The sequence below is a fragment of the Triplophysa dalaica genome, chromosome 2 (genome assembly GCF_015846415.1).
Source record: "Triplophysa dalaica isolate WHDGS20190420 chromosome 2, ASM1584641v1, whole genome shotgun sequence".
Classification (NCBI taxonomy): Eukaryota; Metazoa; Chordata; class Actinopteri; order Cypriniformes; family Nemacheilidae; genus Triplophysa; species Triplophysa dalaica.
The window spans coordinates 4043250-4061380 of record NC_079543.1 but is presented as its reverse complement, the minus strand read 5'-3'; the positions used below and the strand labels follow the sequence as shown (position 1 = coordinate 4061380).

At 36.1% G+C, this 18131-nt stretch overlaps 2 protein-coding genes and 1 long non-coding RNA gene across 3 annotated transcripts; 2 read left to right on the top strand and 1 right to left on the bottom strand.

Annotated features, from left to right (window-relative positions):
• Nucleotides 1-63: 63 nt before the first annotated feature.
• LOC130409908 (uncharacterized) lies at nucleotides 64-2037 on the top strand. Its single transcript, XR_008904943.1, has 3 exons — nucleotides 64-307; nucleotides 859-952; nucleotides 1287-2037. It is a non-coding gene; the product is annotated as an uncharacterized LOC130409908 (long non-coding RNA).
• A 907-nt stretch (nucleotides 2038-2944) lies between these two features.
• On the bottom strand, nucleotides 2945-4266 carry LOC130436356 (small integral membrane protein 28-like). The gene is made up of 2 exons (XM_056767009.1): nucleotides 4165-4266; nucleotides 2945-3367 (listed from the first exon to the last, which is right to left on the bottom strand). The coding sequence occupies exons 1-2, from the start codon at nucleotides 4264-4266 to the stop codon at nucleotides 2945-2947; spliced, it is 525 nt and encodes a 174-aa protein (XP_056622987.1).
• Nucleotides 4267-10009: 5743 nt separating this feature from the next.
• On the top strand, nucleotides 10010-18085 carry ifngr1 (interferon gamma receptor 1). The gene is made up of 7 exons (XM_056734448.1): nucleotides 10010-10385; nucleotides 13489-13615; nucleotides 13956-14128; nucleotides 14764-14912; nucleotides 15397-15559; nucleotides 15680-15822; nucleotides 16945-18085. The coding sequence occupies exons 1-7, from the start codon at nucleotides 10319-10321 to the stop codon at nucleotides 17326-17328; spliced, it is 1206 nt and encodes a 401-aa protein (XP_056590426.1). The 5' UTR covers nucleotides 10010-10318; the 3' UTR covers nucleotides 17329-18085.
• Nucleotides 18086-18131: the final 46 nt, after the last annotated feature.

Genomic DNA, 18131 nt, shown 5'->3' with positions numbered 1-18131 from the left:
TATTATCTGTCTTATGTATTTCTTAATACCACCTTAGACGGCGCCATGGCCTATTTCACATTTCCGGGTTTCTCAGCAGCTGAAGTTAGTGAATGGACTACAACAATTAATTTATTTTTTGTGTGAAATTTGATGCAAATGTAGTATAACATATTATTTTATACATACACGTAAAAATATAAAATTTATAAAAATATTTGGAGGATTTACTACGTTGACCGTTGAAACGTACGTCATCACGTCTTGCGTAGAGGCCAGTGTTTGCTATGCGGTCGAAGCATTGGAGAAGGTTGTCGCTTTTTATCAGGTGAGTAATAAACATCTCATGAAATAAAAAATACGATATATATTGGGTAACTTTGAAAACCTAGAAGATTGTGTTTTGATGAAATATATGACTTGGCGATATATTAGAATCTGGTGAGTTGAAATATCCCGCCAGAAGTACCGTGAAGATTTCTGAGGTAATGTTAATGTGCGATCCATTAAGCGTGTAACGTTGAGTTAACGATTTAGAAATGTCAGTGAGTAATGTTAGTTTTGCAATTAATATTCGGATAAAATAAAAATGCCCTCATTTGAATCTCTTTACCGATGCTATGCGACAAAGCGAAACATACCCATAATTATAATTCATAATTTGATACACACTGATGAAGTGTTCTAAAATGTCCTGGTAGATGGTCCACTGTGTCAAGCAGGACCAGCCCACACTACTAAAGGTACCAAAAGCTGGTTCAATGACAATTTGTGTTACTGTGCTCAAAGGAAAACTTCTCAGCTGTTCTGGTCACTTAGTTGTATTGTTCAACAATCTTAACAATCATTGAATACTGATATGGTTGTCTTTTTTTTCAGAATTCTTACAAACAAATTGATGTCAACAATGAATATGGATGGCTCAGGAATGAAGAAGGCCTTTGGAAAACACGGCTATGTCGTGTTATAATAGGTACTACATTACTTTTCTTGTATGATTAGAGGATGTAGTGTCTATCAACATATGCTACATTTTAAGTAAATTAAACATGTAATGCTTAAATTACAATCTTATCTTAGTAAACTGACACATTTAAAACATTTAACAACTCTTAAATATTTGCAAGTAGTGCACATTTCTAAATTTAACAGATACTTATTTAAACCTGGGAACATCTTAGTGTTAATAAACATTTAAGAGCAGCAACTTGCATTAACTTCTATGTACAAGTGATGGTTGCTGAAAAATGTTAGGTATATTTTAATGTCTTAAAAGGTGTGCTAATTGTGGTTTCATCTTCATTTAGGTGCACTACAGCAGTCCAAACCTTCATTATCAGAGGCTGAAATAAAAAAATACAGCTAAAAAATCTCCGGTCTGCTCCCGATAGATGTGGGGGTATGGGACGACAAAAGGGGAAATCGGCGATTGATGTGTGTTCAGATTCTGAATAAGTAGGCCTTAAGCCAATTGTTTATCAAAATTATTTTTGTTCATTTGGGATATGATCTGGGAAAACCCATCACATGGTGAAATAAAAAATACTGGTTTTAGTATCATATGAAAGCTATTAAGCCCTTTCCAAAACTGTTTTTATTTAATTTACAAATTGTTTTTATGGAGTGGGTGGTCTAGTGGGTTAAACCACTGAACTGGTAAATCAAAAGGTTGCTGGTTCTATCCTAGTAGCCACCACCACTGTGTCCTTGAGCAAGACACTTTACTCCCCGTTGCTCCAGGGGGATTGTCCCTGTAATAAGTGCACTGTAAGTCGCTTTGGATAAAAGCGTCTGCTAAACAACTACACGTAAATGTAAATGTTTTTAACAAATGGAAAGGGCTTGAGAGCTTTCATATGATATCAAAACCTGTAATATGTACAATTTTGTCATGTGATGGCTTTTTCCAGATCACTTAATATTTATATATCAATTTAAATGTTAATATTTAATTAAAAAGTAATTCAAGGAGGATTTTATATTTATTAGTGGTTTAAGAACATTTTAAATTTCTGGAATTGTAGCTGATTGTATTTAATAAAACATGTCTTACATTAAGTACTGTTGTTTCATTATTTATTGGTCTAGAATAGGACATCAATTTGTTAAAAAATGTAAAAGAAATTGCTAATCAAATTAACGTCAAAACTTGATGTCAATTTGATGTCAAATTTTGACATCGATTTGATTTGCATTTTTGACCAATTCTTTGATGCCGATGTTTGACGTCAATTTGATGTCTATTTAACATCAATTGCCCACTGGGCTATTATTCTAGCTGTCAAAATACCTGCGGTTTACTGACACCGATTGGGGGAAAAGGGATACTTCGAGTTGTTCAAAATCTGTATAAATGTATTTGTTCTGATGAACACAGAAAGATATTTGAGAGAGTGCTTATAGCCAGAAGGAATTTCCCCCCTAATGACTCCCGAAAAAATACTTTATCTTTTATTTCGTTCATTTGAACACAAAAGAAGACGTTTTGAAGAATGTAGGACAGCAAACAGTTCTGTGGCATTTTTGACTACCTTGACTATTGTATTTTCCTACTATGGGAGTCAATGGGGGACAAGAGCTGATTGGTTTTAAGCATTCTTCCAAATATCTTTCGTTGTGTTCATCAGAATAAAGACATTTATATAAATTTGGAACAACTCGAAGGTGAGTAGATGATGACAGAATTTTCCTTTTTGGGTGAAGTATCCCTTTAAGTATAGTTTAGTTGGTCTCATTATGATAATTTAGGAAGGATTTAAAATCATCAAATAAACACTATAAAACAAGCATTTATACGTTATAGAAATCCGAGCTGTCTAGTGACAAATTGCCCCGGTCTCCTCCATCTGGCATTACATGAATAAAAACTCCTCAAGCGCATCACATTCCTCTCTGCGTAATGCTGGGATTCCTCTCCTTCTGGCAATGATATAAAATAACTCTTAAAATCATCTGTACTCTTCCATCAGACGTATTCACCGCTCGACTTGATCTCAGGACACAGTTTGGCTTCAAGGTCTTCACACCTTACGGACTCCACGTCTTTGCCGCTAGTAAGGCTAGCGGCGCGGGTGATCTTTGTCAGGGTTTCCTCGTAGGGTGGCGGGAGGTAAACCATGAGGAAGACCCCGTCCGAAACGTCTGAGCTGGTGCTGTTTAATCGTTCCGCGTTCCCCGTGAGGGATGAGAGGATCTCTATGTTGCGCTCCGGGTCCAGCAGGTCCAGAGCGATGATGTTGGTGAGTCCGAGCTTGCTCCCCTTGAATCTCCGGTAAAAAAAGACAAACGCGACTCCGCAAACGATGAAAGTGGCAAGCGGGATAACGACGTACAGTATAATCTCCGTTTTCACATCGTTTTCTGTCGAAAGCTCGTTCCAGTGGTAACCCTATGGACGCAAAAGAAATGTATGGACACTGGAGCATTTCAACATCGAAAAAACACATTTAAAATTATTTGAAGATCTAAAATGTATCAAGAACTACATCGTACTTAACCCAAGACCCTTTAAAAATACATCTTGGGGAATGCTAAATACAGCAGAGACCCAGCTGATCTGCCTATTGAAATAAGTGTTTAGCCCTCTTTATAACGTTTTGCCTAATCTCCAAACAAAATGGTAGCAAAATACGATTGTGCTTTCCAATCCAAACACTTTGATCCTGTCCCAGAGAATGAGTGCGTAACCGGGGCGCATTTCCAAATCCGCTGCGTCTCTCACCCTTTTACAAACCCTAATCACATAATGCTCCTTTCAGCTAGATTAGATATGTTCGTCCTTTCAACTACCTTGTTTATGCCAAACCTATGTCGCCTCAAATAAACTCTTATCCGTGATCAAAACTGTAGCTTTACAACATCATGAAATTGAAAAACGTAGCTCAGATTTCCAAAAGTCCAATTTAGATTGTAATAGTTTGTCTGGTTCTGAGATTTTATACAGGCTTGACTCATGTTTTTTTCTGTTAGCTTTTAGAATGGTTTAATTTCTTAAAGAAAAGAGTCGCAACGAGAATAATTGTTTTACATTTCAGCACCATGGACAGCGCGACAACTGTCCGCTTTCACCAAATGCTGAAGATCAATTTTAAAAGATCATTTTATTGGAAAGGCTTTCTAAACGAGCTAACTACGTATAAAAATATCACGAGCACAGTTCCTCAAAATGCGTACCCCATCACTGACCTGCAGCTGTTCCACAGTAGGCGGTGTGGGGGACCCCGACACCCAGTCATCTCTTCCAGCTGGTCCAAACTTCATCCAACTGCTGTCCAACAATCTTCGCATTCTGCCTTTAACAAATCTTCACCGGATACAAAAGAGTTTTGGGGTGAAACGAATGAACAGCCCAGTGAACGCAAGCTGCTGTTTAAACTGTGCAGCGACAGAACAGTTGCATGTTTCTCCTTGAACCCAAAGCGTGTGTGCTGTGCGTATGGGAGACAGGGTTTGCGTGCGTTAAGCACAGTCTCACATGCTCGCACAAGTAGATCTTTGGAAAATCAGGCCAGCGGTCAGCCAATGGTGCGAGGCGACACGAAAGGCAATCATTCGAGGATTTGCGATGTGCACAGCTGGCCTATATAAACAGATAAGGATGGAGCCGCTTTGAGCAGTCAATCAAACGAGTTTAAACCCTACAGCTGGTTTTGATAGTGGCAGAAATGGTCGGGTCGCGTGGAGACACGTGGAGCTCGCAGGCTGAAATAGCTGCTGTCAGCAGATGTCAGGGCAATGTGCGTGCTCTTTTACACGTTTAGTTTTATTTACACGTTAAGTGCCAAATGTCCTCACTTACATATTACTGACATATGAATCATGACTGAGAAATTATGGTAACCAAGTTGCGAAGACATTGTACTGGTCATCACTAGATTAAAACTGGCACGTTTCTGTAAAAAGGGTTATAGGATAAAAATATGATTTTCATGCTAATCGATGTCGAATATAATTCTATGAAATGAGAGAAAGAACAAGTTTTTAGGAAAAGCTTAAAGTGTGGTTGTTTTCCAATGTGGTCAAGCTGTGAATTTATTGGGGTGTTTGAGCCAAGCGACTATTAATCAGTGATTAAACTCACTCAAATCCAAAGCAGCATCCCTAACTTAGTTTTATTAGGAATTAAACTTGTTATTGTTGTTCTCTAGATCACTAGTGTCAGGGCTTTGATTTGATTTGATTTAATAATCCCAACCAAGTTAAAAATGCTGATTTTGGTGCATTCAATTTAATGTGGGGTTCATGGTGTCAATGTTTCTCCCATCTGTGTCTCAGTTTGTTGTGTCTGGTCATGTTTTTAGAGAGCAGCTTTAATAAACCTCTTTTTCGTGATGGCTTTATCCACATCTGGATGCAGGATATCCAGCAAATTATCATCGCCACCAGCGGTCAGTAAAATTCTCCTTCACATGCGTGTCAGAGATTGAATTACAGAGGAATATCATCAAATCTCCATATCTGTGATTAAAACATAAAAATTATCCAGATCATTCCTTGCGAATCTGAAATGGTTCAAAATGAGATTCCCCAAAAAATCCATATTGTCAAAAATAATGAACGTTCTCTTAAACTTGTGTTTTATTCAAAAAGTTTAACTAATTTAGCTGGCGACACTGTACTTTTTTACACATGTTCAAGAAATTATCAGAAAAAGAGAAACCTTTACGAGATAAACCAACCTAGATAAACCTGAAAAACATGTTATTTTACGTGAAAGGAACACATTTTATTATAGTGTATTTTTCTTGCACCCCAACTTCCAGAAAATGTCTGTTGTTTACAGGTATTTTTTGTTTACAGTAAAAACGTCAAATTACAAAAAAGATAAACATGAAATTTATTTTACGGTTATTTTCTTTTGTACAGGATTTTTTTTTACAGTGTGGTCTTTCACATGAAATGAAAGTAGGAGCGTTTTGTTCCGCCTGTAGTCTACATTTTCCATTGAGTCAAACAAATTGATTTTATCTAAGTTTTTTTGTCATCTTTTTATTAGTACAAATCCTCCCACATTAACCCTTCACACATTTAATCACATGACACGTGGCGTGAGAACAGTAAAATGGGGTCACCGCTTTCTTTCGGCATCACAGAGTGTTACATCAATGACAAGATTTCTCAGGCAGGATCCAGGCCAGTGTCTGCGTCCTGATGACATCTGTTTGTTTGTTTGTGTGTTTGTTTGTAAGTGTGTTTGTGTGTATGTCAGCAGAATGTGCTGATCATCTTTGAACCTACATACAGGAAATGACCATTCAGAAACTGGCACAACACAATCTGCTTGTCATGATTCAAAGATAATACATTCATTCTTTCTGGCGTTCTTTCCTCAAATATGTAATATCCCTAATAATAAAAAAGGACAATCTGTTCAGGGATGCTGTTTTGTTCTTTTCCGTGTTATTAAGCCGTAAAGTCTTTATTTTACGCAACTACTCTCACTGTATAATTTAGGACAGTGTGCGTGAATCTTCAATCGCATCTTTGTGTTTTTCGTGTAAATGCACTTCCTTAATAAAGCTGAATCTCTTTTAAGCTCTTTGAATTAATCTATTTCCAAGTATTCCTTGAAAAAGTCTCTTCAGTGCTGTCAAAGGGTGGGACACCAGATACCAAGATATTTTGCTTTATTTTCCCAAATGTTCTTCATCATTTTTTTATAATATAAAATTATTTTAATTATATATAATTTATAAATAGTTATTATACAATTTATAATTCATTTATTTACCTATTTATTTACAATCACAGATGACCCCTGCATATACCTGATAATAAGATTTTAAGAAAGTAAAATATTGAATCATTTTTAAATGATCAACTTCTCCACAACAGTATCTCGGACCTGCCTGGTGTGTTCCTTGTTCTTCATGATGCTCTCTGCGCTTTAAACGGACCTCTGAGACTATCACAGTGCAGGTGCATTTATACGGAGACTTGATTACACACAGGTGGATTCTATTTATCATCATTAGTCATTTAGGTCAACATTGGATCATTCAGAGATCCTCACTGAACTTCTGGAGAGAGTTTGCTGCACTGAAAGTAAAGGGGCTAAATAATTTTGCACGCCCAATTTTTCAGTTTTTTAGTTGAAATATCCACTTCATGATTGTGTCCCACTTGTTGTTGATTCTTCACAAAAAATTACAGTTTCATATCTTTATGTTTGAAGCCTGAAATGTGGCAAAAGGTCGCAAAGGTCGAGGGGGCCGAATACTTTCGCAAGGCACTGTACATGAGTGTGATCTTAGGAGCGTCTGTGACATTTTATCCAGAATGCTTTGGATTCATTTGCATAGAGCGAGAGTGAGAGAGAGAGAGAGAGAGAGAGAGAGAGAGAGAGAGAGAGAGACTGCAGCTGTGAGACAAAAAGTCTGTTTGCTGCCAATCTGACGTAAAGCTGCAAAAAAAGTTTATACTTGGACTCAAAATTAGATAATTTTAAAATGTTTTAACTAGGGTTGCACTGATGTATCGGCCACCGATATTAATTGACCGATATTGGATTAGTTTAACACCATCGACATTTCAGCAATGGCATGAAAAAGACTGATACCAATGGTATATTTTCATGTTGCCTTATTGTATTTTTTATCTTTTTTTGTGCCTCTCTTATTAATGTTAAATTGATCCAAGGTTCATGAAAATTAATTTATAAAGAAAAAACTACACTGTAAAATCGAATTAGTTGATCTTACTTAAAAAAAGCATGCAAACCGATTGCCTTAAAAATACTAAGAAAAGTGAAATGGTATTGTTGAGTTCAGGTAACTTAAAAAATTAGTTCAGATGTACTTTTGACTTAGTGTGGAGTACTCAGAATTAACTATTATTGCTAACTTAATAATTTCCATTGGATTTATTGCATTCATCATTAGAGTTTTAAATTCACTAATTTTTTTTTTTATTTCACATAAATGTAATTGTAAAAATGCATAAATCAAACACCTTGACTTGTGCAACACAAAACGAGCAAGAGGAGACTGATCTAAGAAATGTATGCACAGACTATGCTCATTGGTATCAAACACATGAGGTTCGCAGACCCTAATCACATGCACATGTCTTCTAAACAGTGGTAACCACAAAACTGAAAAATATGTCAAACTCTTCTAAATATCTAAGAGAAGTGAACATTAAACAATATCAAGTCTTTAATTTAAATAAAAACATATAAAATAATCATATTTTTTGGCGCAAAGCATGTTGGGAATCTTTTCTGCGTACAGGCAAGATCTGCTCTCCACTGCCTCTTGCTGGTGTAGTGAAGTAATGGCTTCGCTTGCCGCTACTTGCTTGATTTAAGTAAAATATACTAAATGCGAAAAGTAAGTAGTTTGATTTCCCCTGCAAGTAATCGTGACTTAATAAAAACTAGTAAAATATATACATTTTGACAACTGAGTAAAGTTAACAAATAATTTCTAAGTGAGGACAACTATTAGATTTACAGTGTAGTTAGTATTGTAAAGTACTCTGCAATTGTCCAATATTGGTATTGGAATCGGACGACAGTTGGTTGTTAAAATCATAATTGGTTATAAAGTTCAGGATTTCCTGCTTCCATTGAAACACACAAGAGGATCTTTGGAAAATGTTCAAATCCTGATGTGATAACATGAATTGATTATCAGGATTTGCGAGTCTATTTTCCAGCTGAAGTGCAGCTGTCATTAAAGCAAACCTGGGAAAAAACACTGTAATGTTCCTAAAAAAAATAGCTGTAAGCTGTGTGGGAAAGATGTGGGAAAGTTCATTCAAAACATTTGACTCATCATCTGACTTCATGATTTGACATGATAATTCAATTCAGCTACTGATTATCTGTACGTCTGATGCTGGGGTGCAGAGAAACCAGTTTTTAAACCGTTTTTTTTAATTCTGTTTAGTGATGCCCGCTATACAAAAATCAAACACTTCATCTGTAACAATAAACATTTGCTTTTTAAGCTCACGTGCACTTGTCCGTCATTAGTTTTGTTTGCCCAGTGATCCTTCTACACACATCTGCTCCCAGAACAGATGCAACAATCCTGTGATCATGTAGCCTACAGGTGAACAATGACTTGTTATACAGGACCTCTGTTGTGTACTCTAATGGTTGAATTATTATGTGACATTGGGAATTTACATTACAAAATAAATTTTGTATCTTTGAATGTGGCCCTTCTGTCAAAAACACGTACTGATGAACAAACATAGAGTACAGAATAACCCAAAGCACACAATGAAAAAAAATCTGCTAAAGAACCAAAGTGTATTCGACTCAGTTTCAGTCTGTCCCAGGCAGATTTGTTTCTAATGTGTTATATAAGTGACGCATAAACTTCAAATCCAAAGGGCAAGGGTCATACTCTACTTTGTAGAGTAATCTCTGTCTCATCTAAATCGTTCATAAATGCTTTTGCCTGATAAATTCTGACACACATTGTTGTTTAGCGGACATGCCCAATAAAGGAAAAAAAAGTAAATCTTAAGGGAAGACAAATCTATAAAGAACCTGTTACATCCACAAAACCTTCCTGTTGCACAATAGGTTGTTTGTAGTGGAAAGGTTGTTATACAGTTACATTTAGTCATCGAGCAGATGCTTTTATCTAAAGCGATTTACAGAGAGTTCAGGGAGCAATAAGCGATGTGTCATGCAGGAGCAATATACTTTTCAGGCTATAAAAAGGTATGAAAGTATTATTTTAAGAAACTTTATATGAACCTTTATCTTTAAGGGCAACATTCTGTTCTTTCTTAAATGTTCTTTGAATAACATCTGAATGTTTAATATTTATGGGACTTTTTTCTTTGATAAACTTTATAATAGCCCATATCGTGTCGTATTTAATAATAATGTGTGTCTGATGTGTAATGTCATACAGTGACACCAGAGGGCGCCGTCGGGTTTTACCTGAAAAGTGAAATATGATCCCACATTAGGAGATTAAATCCCCGCGCTGAGTAATCGATGACGTCTCACACTTTTCATTTTATCATTTGAGAAAATTATCATTTTAGATTCTCGTATATGCTATAATTTGATTGACTTTTAAATAATTTAATTATCCCAAACCCTAGAAACATCAAAGCTCTACACGCCGCGTACTATAGTTAGGCTACCTGTGAAGCGCGCACCTGTGGGAGTGAATACACGCGTCATTTCCCAGAAGTGCGCGCGCCTCTTCCCTTTCATCCGCAGCTCCGTTCATGACGTTTCGTATCGTTCGTATCACAGAAAACAGAGAAACTGTCGTTTTTTGTCAAATTGAGGAGCAATAATGTGACGAGATTCACATTTCTTTTGGCTGGATGATAGTGTGTGAACGGTGTATTGACACTCACAATAATGCAGTTCCAGGTGTACATCGTTGCCTTGTCTTTCTTGGTCTTGGGACCCGGAACAAAGGTTGACGGTAAGGATTTTTTGTTTGTTTGTTTTGTATTTGTTTTATTTACTGGTCTCACAGTTCATGATAGAGTAGACTGTATGTTGTAAAATCATAGTTATATGGTAATCAGTCTTGTAAAAAAAAAATCTCAAATAAAACAATGGTTACTACCATGGTCTAACCACAATATTTGTAGTAAAATTGTGGTAACTATGGTAGGAAACCCATTGTTCATTTTCTTAAATGGATTTAGTAACAATAATTGGAAGTTTGACTCTAAGCAATATATTTACCAAGTTGTAAGCCTTTAAGAAGTGGAGACCAGGCTATAACTTGGTATTTTTGTTTATAATAAACTATAATCTATTTGACCCAAAATGAAAAGTGTATTATTTCATTTTTCATATCTATCACTTCCTTGGGATGAAAGGGTTGGCACTGGTGCCAGTTATTGCGCACCGGTCAAGGCTCCCCCTGAATACACACTTGACATGTTAAAACTCGCCCATGAAAGAAAAATGTGGAAAGATCAACCACATTTTGAAGTTACGTCTTCACGTTTTAATGTTTCACACATCTGTACTACCTCATACACTGACAATGTGTAAAGACTGAAAGGTGAAGAGTTATCTACACATTGACTTAGTCCACAAAGCAGGTTGAAGATCGAGCATATCAGTGCTGAGTTATCTGAAGGGCTCTGACATCCACAGTCATAAGAACTGATTAACTTTCAGATAATGAAGTGAAATCTCTGCATCATAAAATGAACTTCGCATTGTTAAACATTGAGGCTGGTGAATAAATGTAAAGCCGTAAGGGTGTGAGATATCTTTTCTGACCTGTTCTGATGGTTTAGTTAGCTCGTTTTGGAGAGATTGTGACAAATATGATCATGGATGATCAAGTGAGCATTTTCAGTTTTTTTTTAGATGATGTACGTGTGCTCTTTAATGTTGTGCAATTACGGGGTGGACATTCTGGGAAGTTGGCACAACTCAAAAGGAAGTCAAAGTTCGTCAGTTCTGGCTTACTTGTAAAAAACCAACATGAAGACTTACTGAGAAATTACTCTGTAGATTTCTCAAGAAATCCAAGTAAGAGGAAAAGGAAGTTAATACGCGCGACTTTTACATTTCTTTGCTCTGACGTGTGGGCACAGCGTGATGGTTATTCGTCAACAGTCTGAACTAGGAGAACCGGTTTTGAGCTTCAATGCACACAAAGAACGTTTTTGGTTGTGCAGAATACATCAAAGTCAGATGCCATCAGGTGTACTGGACAGTTACATTTTTACTTCACGTTTGTTAGCCGTGAGGCCATCTTCGGTCTTTCACAACATAAGGTGTGTAATAAAAAAATGACAGCCTTCTTTTCAAAGATAAAGCAATGGATGAATGAACTGGGATTCCAGGGCGTATTCCATTTGTCCATAAAAAAATATTGTGAAATAAAACATCCCATGTAAATTTACCAGAAAGTTCTAAACTTCTGAATGAACAAATAAGTTCATTGAGTTCAGTTGGTAACAATTAAAAATAGTGAATACAAATGCTTTAAAAGCATCTGAAGCTCAAACCTCCAAAAGAGTGGATGAGAAAAATTGAAACTGGGATAAGGAATGAGTAAATATTGGCCTTTATATGACATCTGATTGCAAGTGTGAACGTGTCTGCGGAGGCGTGTAAATGGAGAGGACGGTTAATACACTGCCTACGGGAAACTGTTTTTGAATCGAGAGTTTGAGAATGCTGCTCTTCCATTGAGACCCTGGAGGGAGAGAGAGAGAGAGGCTGAGGTCACCTGAGGACATACAACCTATGACATGAGAAGAAATAATGTACCTGTGTCTCTTTAAGGCCTCTTCACACCAAAGTCAATAAAGAGGAGGATAAAACGTAAATAATTGTTAAACATTTGAAATACGGATAAAGATACATAGGGGATCACCTTCAGAGAACAATGAATCATTCAGAGTCAATCAAAAGTCTATTCAAAAATCTATTTAAGATTATCAGAGTGTAACACTAAAGCATAGATTGGTATTCTCAGAAATGATCATTCGTTATTAACTTTAAAGTTATAGTTCTTGGTGTAAAGAGGCTTTCAGATCCATAAAGTGATAGTTCACCTGAAAATGAAAATGCTGTCATTATTTACTCGCCCTCATGTCATTTCAAAGTTATTGTGAAGAAAGTTGGTAACCAAACAGCGCCGGCACCCATTCACTATTGTACGGTCACAAAACCAATGCAAGTGAATGAAGGCCAGTTAACAAAATTCTTCAAAATATCTTATTTTGTGTTCTGCGGAAGAAAGATAGTCATACATCTTTGAAATGACAAGAGGGTGAGTAAAAGTTCATTTTTTGTTCATTTTTAACAAAAAATATATATTTTGTATATCATTTGTAATATATAATATTGAAACAATAAGGGGATTTTTTTCGATTGTCATTCAATTAAAGCACATTTGCCAACAAATGAACTCATATTCTATGTATTGTGATATAATACTAAACATTCTATTAAAGTATACATGGAAGTCCCACCAGAAATAACTACTGATTTATACACACCCCTTCTTTCCAAAAGTGCGTTCTCTAAAGACATGGACAAACACACACACAGACCCTTGGGGAGCATTATAAGCAGATATTAATATATCTCGATACATGAATCTCGATATCATGTAAGGAAAAAAATCTGTTTTAAACCATGAAATCAATACCATGAGATTAGACACGATAGCTAAATACCATTCTCACACAAGTTACTGACAGCTGATGTTCACGCCTTTCTGCTTGCCATACGGGTCACTGTGTCATTGTGCAGAATGATTGACAGACAAAAAGAGCTTTGAAGCGTTCTGATTTGCTGAACAAAGAATCTGACCGGAGCCACATTTTTGTTTGCAGTGCACAGGGTGTAGGTGATATTTCATGTCAAAAAACACTTTTCAATGCTTGTGTGTCAGGAAAACAACGTCACAACTAAATGGTCCACTATGCTAAAAATATTTTAATCTTTAGGTTCTGCTTTTGTTGTTTACATATTGCACATTAAATGCACAAAAGCATATGATTTATTAAGCTTGAAAATGAACTTTTTATTTTCTTCTCTTTCAGCTCAGAGCCTTCCTCCTCCCAGCAACGTGTCTATAGAGTGTGACAGCTATAAAGTTGAAGTACACTGGCAATATCCACATGCCATAGAGAATGTTGTCTTCCGGGTGGAGCTGAAGGATATGAGCGGGTAAGTCCACTGCTTTAAAAAGACGACAGCTTTGTTCCAAGATCTGAGGCCTATATATATACAGTAAATATAACATATAGTTGACATGTTTAAAGCTACTTACCTGAATTATGTATTTTTCTAAATGACACTGATGTTTGAAAGTAACTGTATAGGCCCACCACAGTACACAAAAATGGGACTTCAAACTCTTTTCTCATTCTTGTGTGAAGTCTTTCCTCCGATTTTCAATCTTTATTCCTTCATTCATTTTGAAGTTAACGGCAGCATTGTCACATCTGCATCTGAAACACAGATACTGCCATCCTGGGTTCACGATAATGTGTCTTCTGTGTTACAGGATTGAAGTTCACCTCACAAGAGAACATCGGATGAAACTATCTAACATGCTAAAGACTCCAGCGTTTAATCATTACGTTGTCTTCGTGACAGCAAAACAGGGTGACAAGACGTCAAAGAAATCCGAATCAGAAATATTCAGTTTCAATGAGCTCGCCTTGAGCGCTATTAAGTGTAAGTGAATTTGAAGCAACACAGAATCTGCCAGACCATGTGATCCTAAAATCAAATTCAAAACCTCCCCCATTATTCAGCCAGCAAAATGTTTGTCCATTTTAGTAAACCGAATAGATTTGCAATGGACAAGAATTGCACGTGCATATTGTATTTCGGTGGACTTTCATATTTTCCTGTTTACATAAACAACACGTTAATATTATATTAAGGAGTCTTGTTGTTGGTGTTTTACCATCGGCAAAGTTTTTGCTTTTTCCATTTTATACAAGAAAGTTAGAAACCCAAATCAATCTTTTTAAAACATTATATTTTAAAATGTCAAGTAAAATGTGTGCAATTTGTAGTTGCTTCCAAAAGGGTTTTAAAAATGCACACATTTCGCTTCTGCCCAAAAGCAACTTACGTATATTATATATTTTTAATATGTGTTAAAAATTGAACCCACAACCTTTGCGCAAATAGGAACAAGAAAAAGGTTGATGAACATAGTTTCATTAAATTTACATTTAAGACATATATATATATAAAATAGGATTAAAAGGCACATTGACAGATCTGATATGGTTATGATGAGTGCTGTATTTGTTGAGCATTACATTATTAACGTTGATCTTCTGCTCGGGTGGTTCCAGGTCAGTTGGAGTTTCCAGAAGTTAAACTGTCGCCAAAAGAGGGAAAACTTCACCTAGAGTTTACCAACCCTCTGTACCTGTACGAAAACACACCAGCTCTTCGCAATAACACGGATACGGATTTTGATTTTAAAGCTGAATCAGAAGAGGTTATATTCACCTTTATGACTTCAATTTAATACTTACACAGTATATAGACAAACATATCTCAAATAAATATGTTTCTCTATTCTAGTAATTGCAAACAAATCACAGTTTAATGTTATACCAAACAATACCATATTAAATAATGTTGTTTCCACAGTTTTGACAGAGCCTTTTTTTGTTCTGATGTGACTGTACACAGGGGTACAAGTCTTTGATGGGTTTGGGTGTTGAGTGTTTGGGTCACAGGGGTTCAGCTGGGTTCGGGTCTGGGACCATTCAAGTTCTTACACACTAGACTGAATCCTTTCTTTTTGAATCTTGCTTTGTGCACAGGGATCTTGTCATGTTTTATCGCAGAAATAAAAGTAGCCAAACCTGTTCATTAGAAGTGTGTTACAATACTTTTGTCCATATAGTGTATCTAAAAATACATTTCTTTTTTTCTATGAAGGATGCTGGAATGACATTTCTGACTATTTGTTTTAGATCAATAAAGCGTCAAACCATTGTGGAATGGAGCTTAAAACATGTGAGGTATATTTTGACTTTGCCGAGAAGAGAGAAAAATACTGCCTCAACCTAACAGGAAATATCGGACAAAGACATTTTAAGCAGAAGAGAGAGTGTTTCAGTGGAGACTTGACATACTGTAAATACTCTAACTGCACAACACAATATGCATGCAAAGTTTTCTATGAACCTTGTCCAAACATAAACATGTGTGCATCTGATGCCGATGTAATTTACTTGTGTTCTTTTTCTCCAAAAGACCCCCCGATCTCCACATACCTGTATCCATTGCTGGGAGTTGTTTTATCATTGCTGTTTATAACCGTTGTTATATTGTTGCTGGCAAAGACATGCAACGAGAAAATAAAGAAGAGAGCAGCGACTGGTTTTCCCTCATTCTTGGTAAGACCTGTTCCGATTTTATTTCCTTGAAGTGGTCTTAAAATCAATATACGGAAAATTCTTATTTTATAGAATATTGTAGTACATTAAATTGGTGCGGGTCTCGGTTTTACGAATATAAGGGCTTTTAAACTATTATTCTGGATGGGATTTATCGATTAATCACGATTTAAAGATTCTGTTTACATAATATATGTCTGTGCATATTCATTTTGTATTATTAAACATATACACGTAATCACACGTGTGTATTAAGTAAATATTTGCATTTATATATCATTTAAATGATATATGAACATTTATTGATTTATGTACGGCTTTAAATGGATCTTGTTCCAAAAAAATGTTTCTGTTGAATATATTTGCATTTTGTTTTTCAGAGCAAAAGATAAAAATCACTGATTTACATAAGACGGCCACAAAAAAAATTGTGTTACAATCTTGTCAGGCATATTTAGAAAAAAAATGGACTCATGACGTATTAAAGTCTAATTACTTTTACCTCTAAATGCTTATAAGTTGCAATATATCATGTTTTAAATTTGCCACTATCCTATGTTTCGCCCATTTGTCACTGAGTTTTTTTAATACGCTCCCTTATTCTTTTATATAATTTAGTAAAAGACAATGTAACAATATTTCAACCAAATTTGGACATTTTATATAAAAAATAAGTTGTAACCATAATGTGGACATTTTACTTGCATTTATTGTGCTTCCTATGGACATAAAATTACTTTTCTACATTTCTTTTGATTTGGGCATCTTAACGTCTGTGACCCATATACATGTATGTGTTTAAAAATACAAAATCAATATGCATAGTTCACAGACGTATGTTATGTAAACACTTTTATTTGACACACAAACTTTAATTCCGGATGTGATTAATTGTTTAACAGCCCTAACTAATAGACCTACTTTTTATTTAAGTGCCCTAATAATCATTAATGAAATTCACACCTTCACTTCATATTTAAAGTTAAGCAATAGACAAGCAGGCAAATCCGTGCGCTCGCCTAAAACAAAAAATGTTCAGGTCCTTTGTCACGTTGTGTTCTATATAAGATGCATTCCTGCTGTGGGATTGGTTACTCTAAACTCTTGTTTCTGGTTTGGTAGGATTTCAAGCCAACGCAAACACACCTCTGCAGACCTTTAAAAATTGAGCCTGAAACCGTGGCGAGTGATCTTCAAATCGAACCGATCACTCGCGACCCTGCTGAGAACAACATGTTATTAGAGATCGACCCCAATGAGCAGCAGTCGTGGGATAGGCAGAGTTCTTCCGTCGACTCAAAGAACTACAACAAATATGGCGTAGACGGTGACCTGGAGATCCAAGATTCCGGATCCTCCTGTGATTTAGATTTAGGAGAAATGGGCAACAGCTGTCACAACCACACAAGCAGGTCCATGAGCGACATATCTGCAGGATACGACTGTCCACACGTCTTCAAACTAGAGATGAGTCCAGGAGATGAAGTAGAAGGTTACAGAAACTAGAGACCCACCAGGACAAACACAACTGATGAGGTGAATGCTTTCCGAGGCGGACATGTGAAGGGAAGTCCCAAAAAAGACAAAAGATTTTATCAGGGATGTTATTGGGAATATGTCCGGACAGATACATACACTTGTTTGTACAACTGTTTGTACAAACAAAAGCTTTCATGTGATGTCATGAAGTGGAATTTCCCAGTTATTCTGGTTCACAGCGTTGCACAACGACGCTTGAAGCATTAGTCATAGGCCTTTATTTTCTTCCCGTATAATACAACTACATGGTTATTTATTTTATGTATGATTGTCTTACATTATTACATCTTGTGTGTCTTTTACACTACTGTTTTACATTACTGTATCACTTAACAGTGCAGCTCAGGTTGTGAGTCAAACTACTTAATATTTTCTACAGCAGGATCATAACAATTCCGACTGCTTGACAATGACATCGCAACAAGACAACTCAAAAAAACGTGTAGTAAAATGGCACATTGACTAGAAATCCACAAAAATAGCTTTGTAACTGTGAAGCTGCTGCAGTTTTGGTTGCGTGTCCAGGTAAATGCCGTGTTTGGGCTATGAAGTGCACTTTGTCAAATAACGATTCCTAAAAAAATTCTGTGTGTTATTATTATGAGGACAGGAAAGACGTTTCAGGTCAAAACATGTTTTTAATGTAAACTGCATTAAGAGGGTAACGCATTTGAACATACCGAATTATTGAGCCATCTAGAACAGCCATGTTGATTATTGTATACTGTATATTTGTGCATTATATTTTTTATTAAAAGTGGGATTTTATG

Bases quoted from the DNA above. Each gene is read 5' to 3' on its own strand.
- LOC130436356 (XM_056767009.1), bottom strand. From the start codon at position 4,266: ATGCGAAGATTGTTGGACAGCAGTTGGATGAAGTTTGGACCAGCTGGA. The intron at 3,368-4,164 runs GTCAGTGATGGG...TTGCGTCCATAG, and splicing joins CTACTGTGGAACAGCTGCAG to GGTTACCACTGGAACGAGCT.
- ifngr1 (XM_056734448.1), top strand. From the start codon at position 10,319: ATGCAGTTCCAGGTGTACATCGTTGCCTTGTCTTTCTTGGTCTTGGGA. The intron at 13,616-13,955 runs GTAAGTCCACTG...TCTGTGTTACAG, and splicing joins GAGCTGAAGGATATGAGCGG to GATTGAAGTTCACCTCACAA. The intron at 15,823-16,944 runs GTAAGACCTGTT...CTGGTTTGGTAG, and splicing joins CTGGTTTTCCCTCATTCTTG to GATTTCAAGCCAACGCAAAC.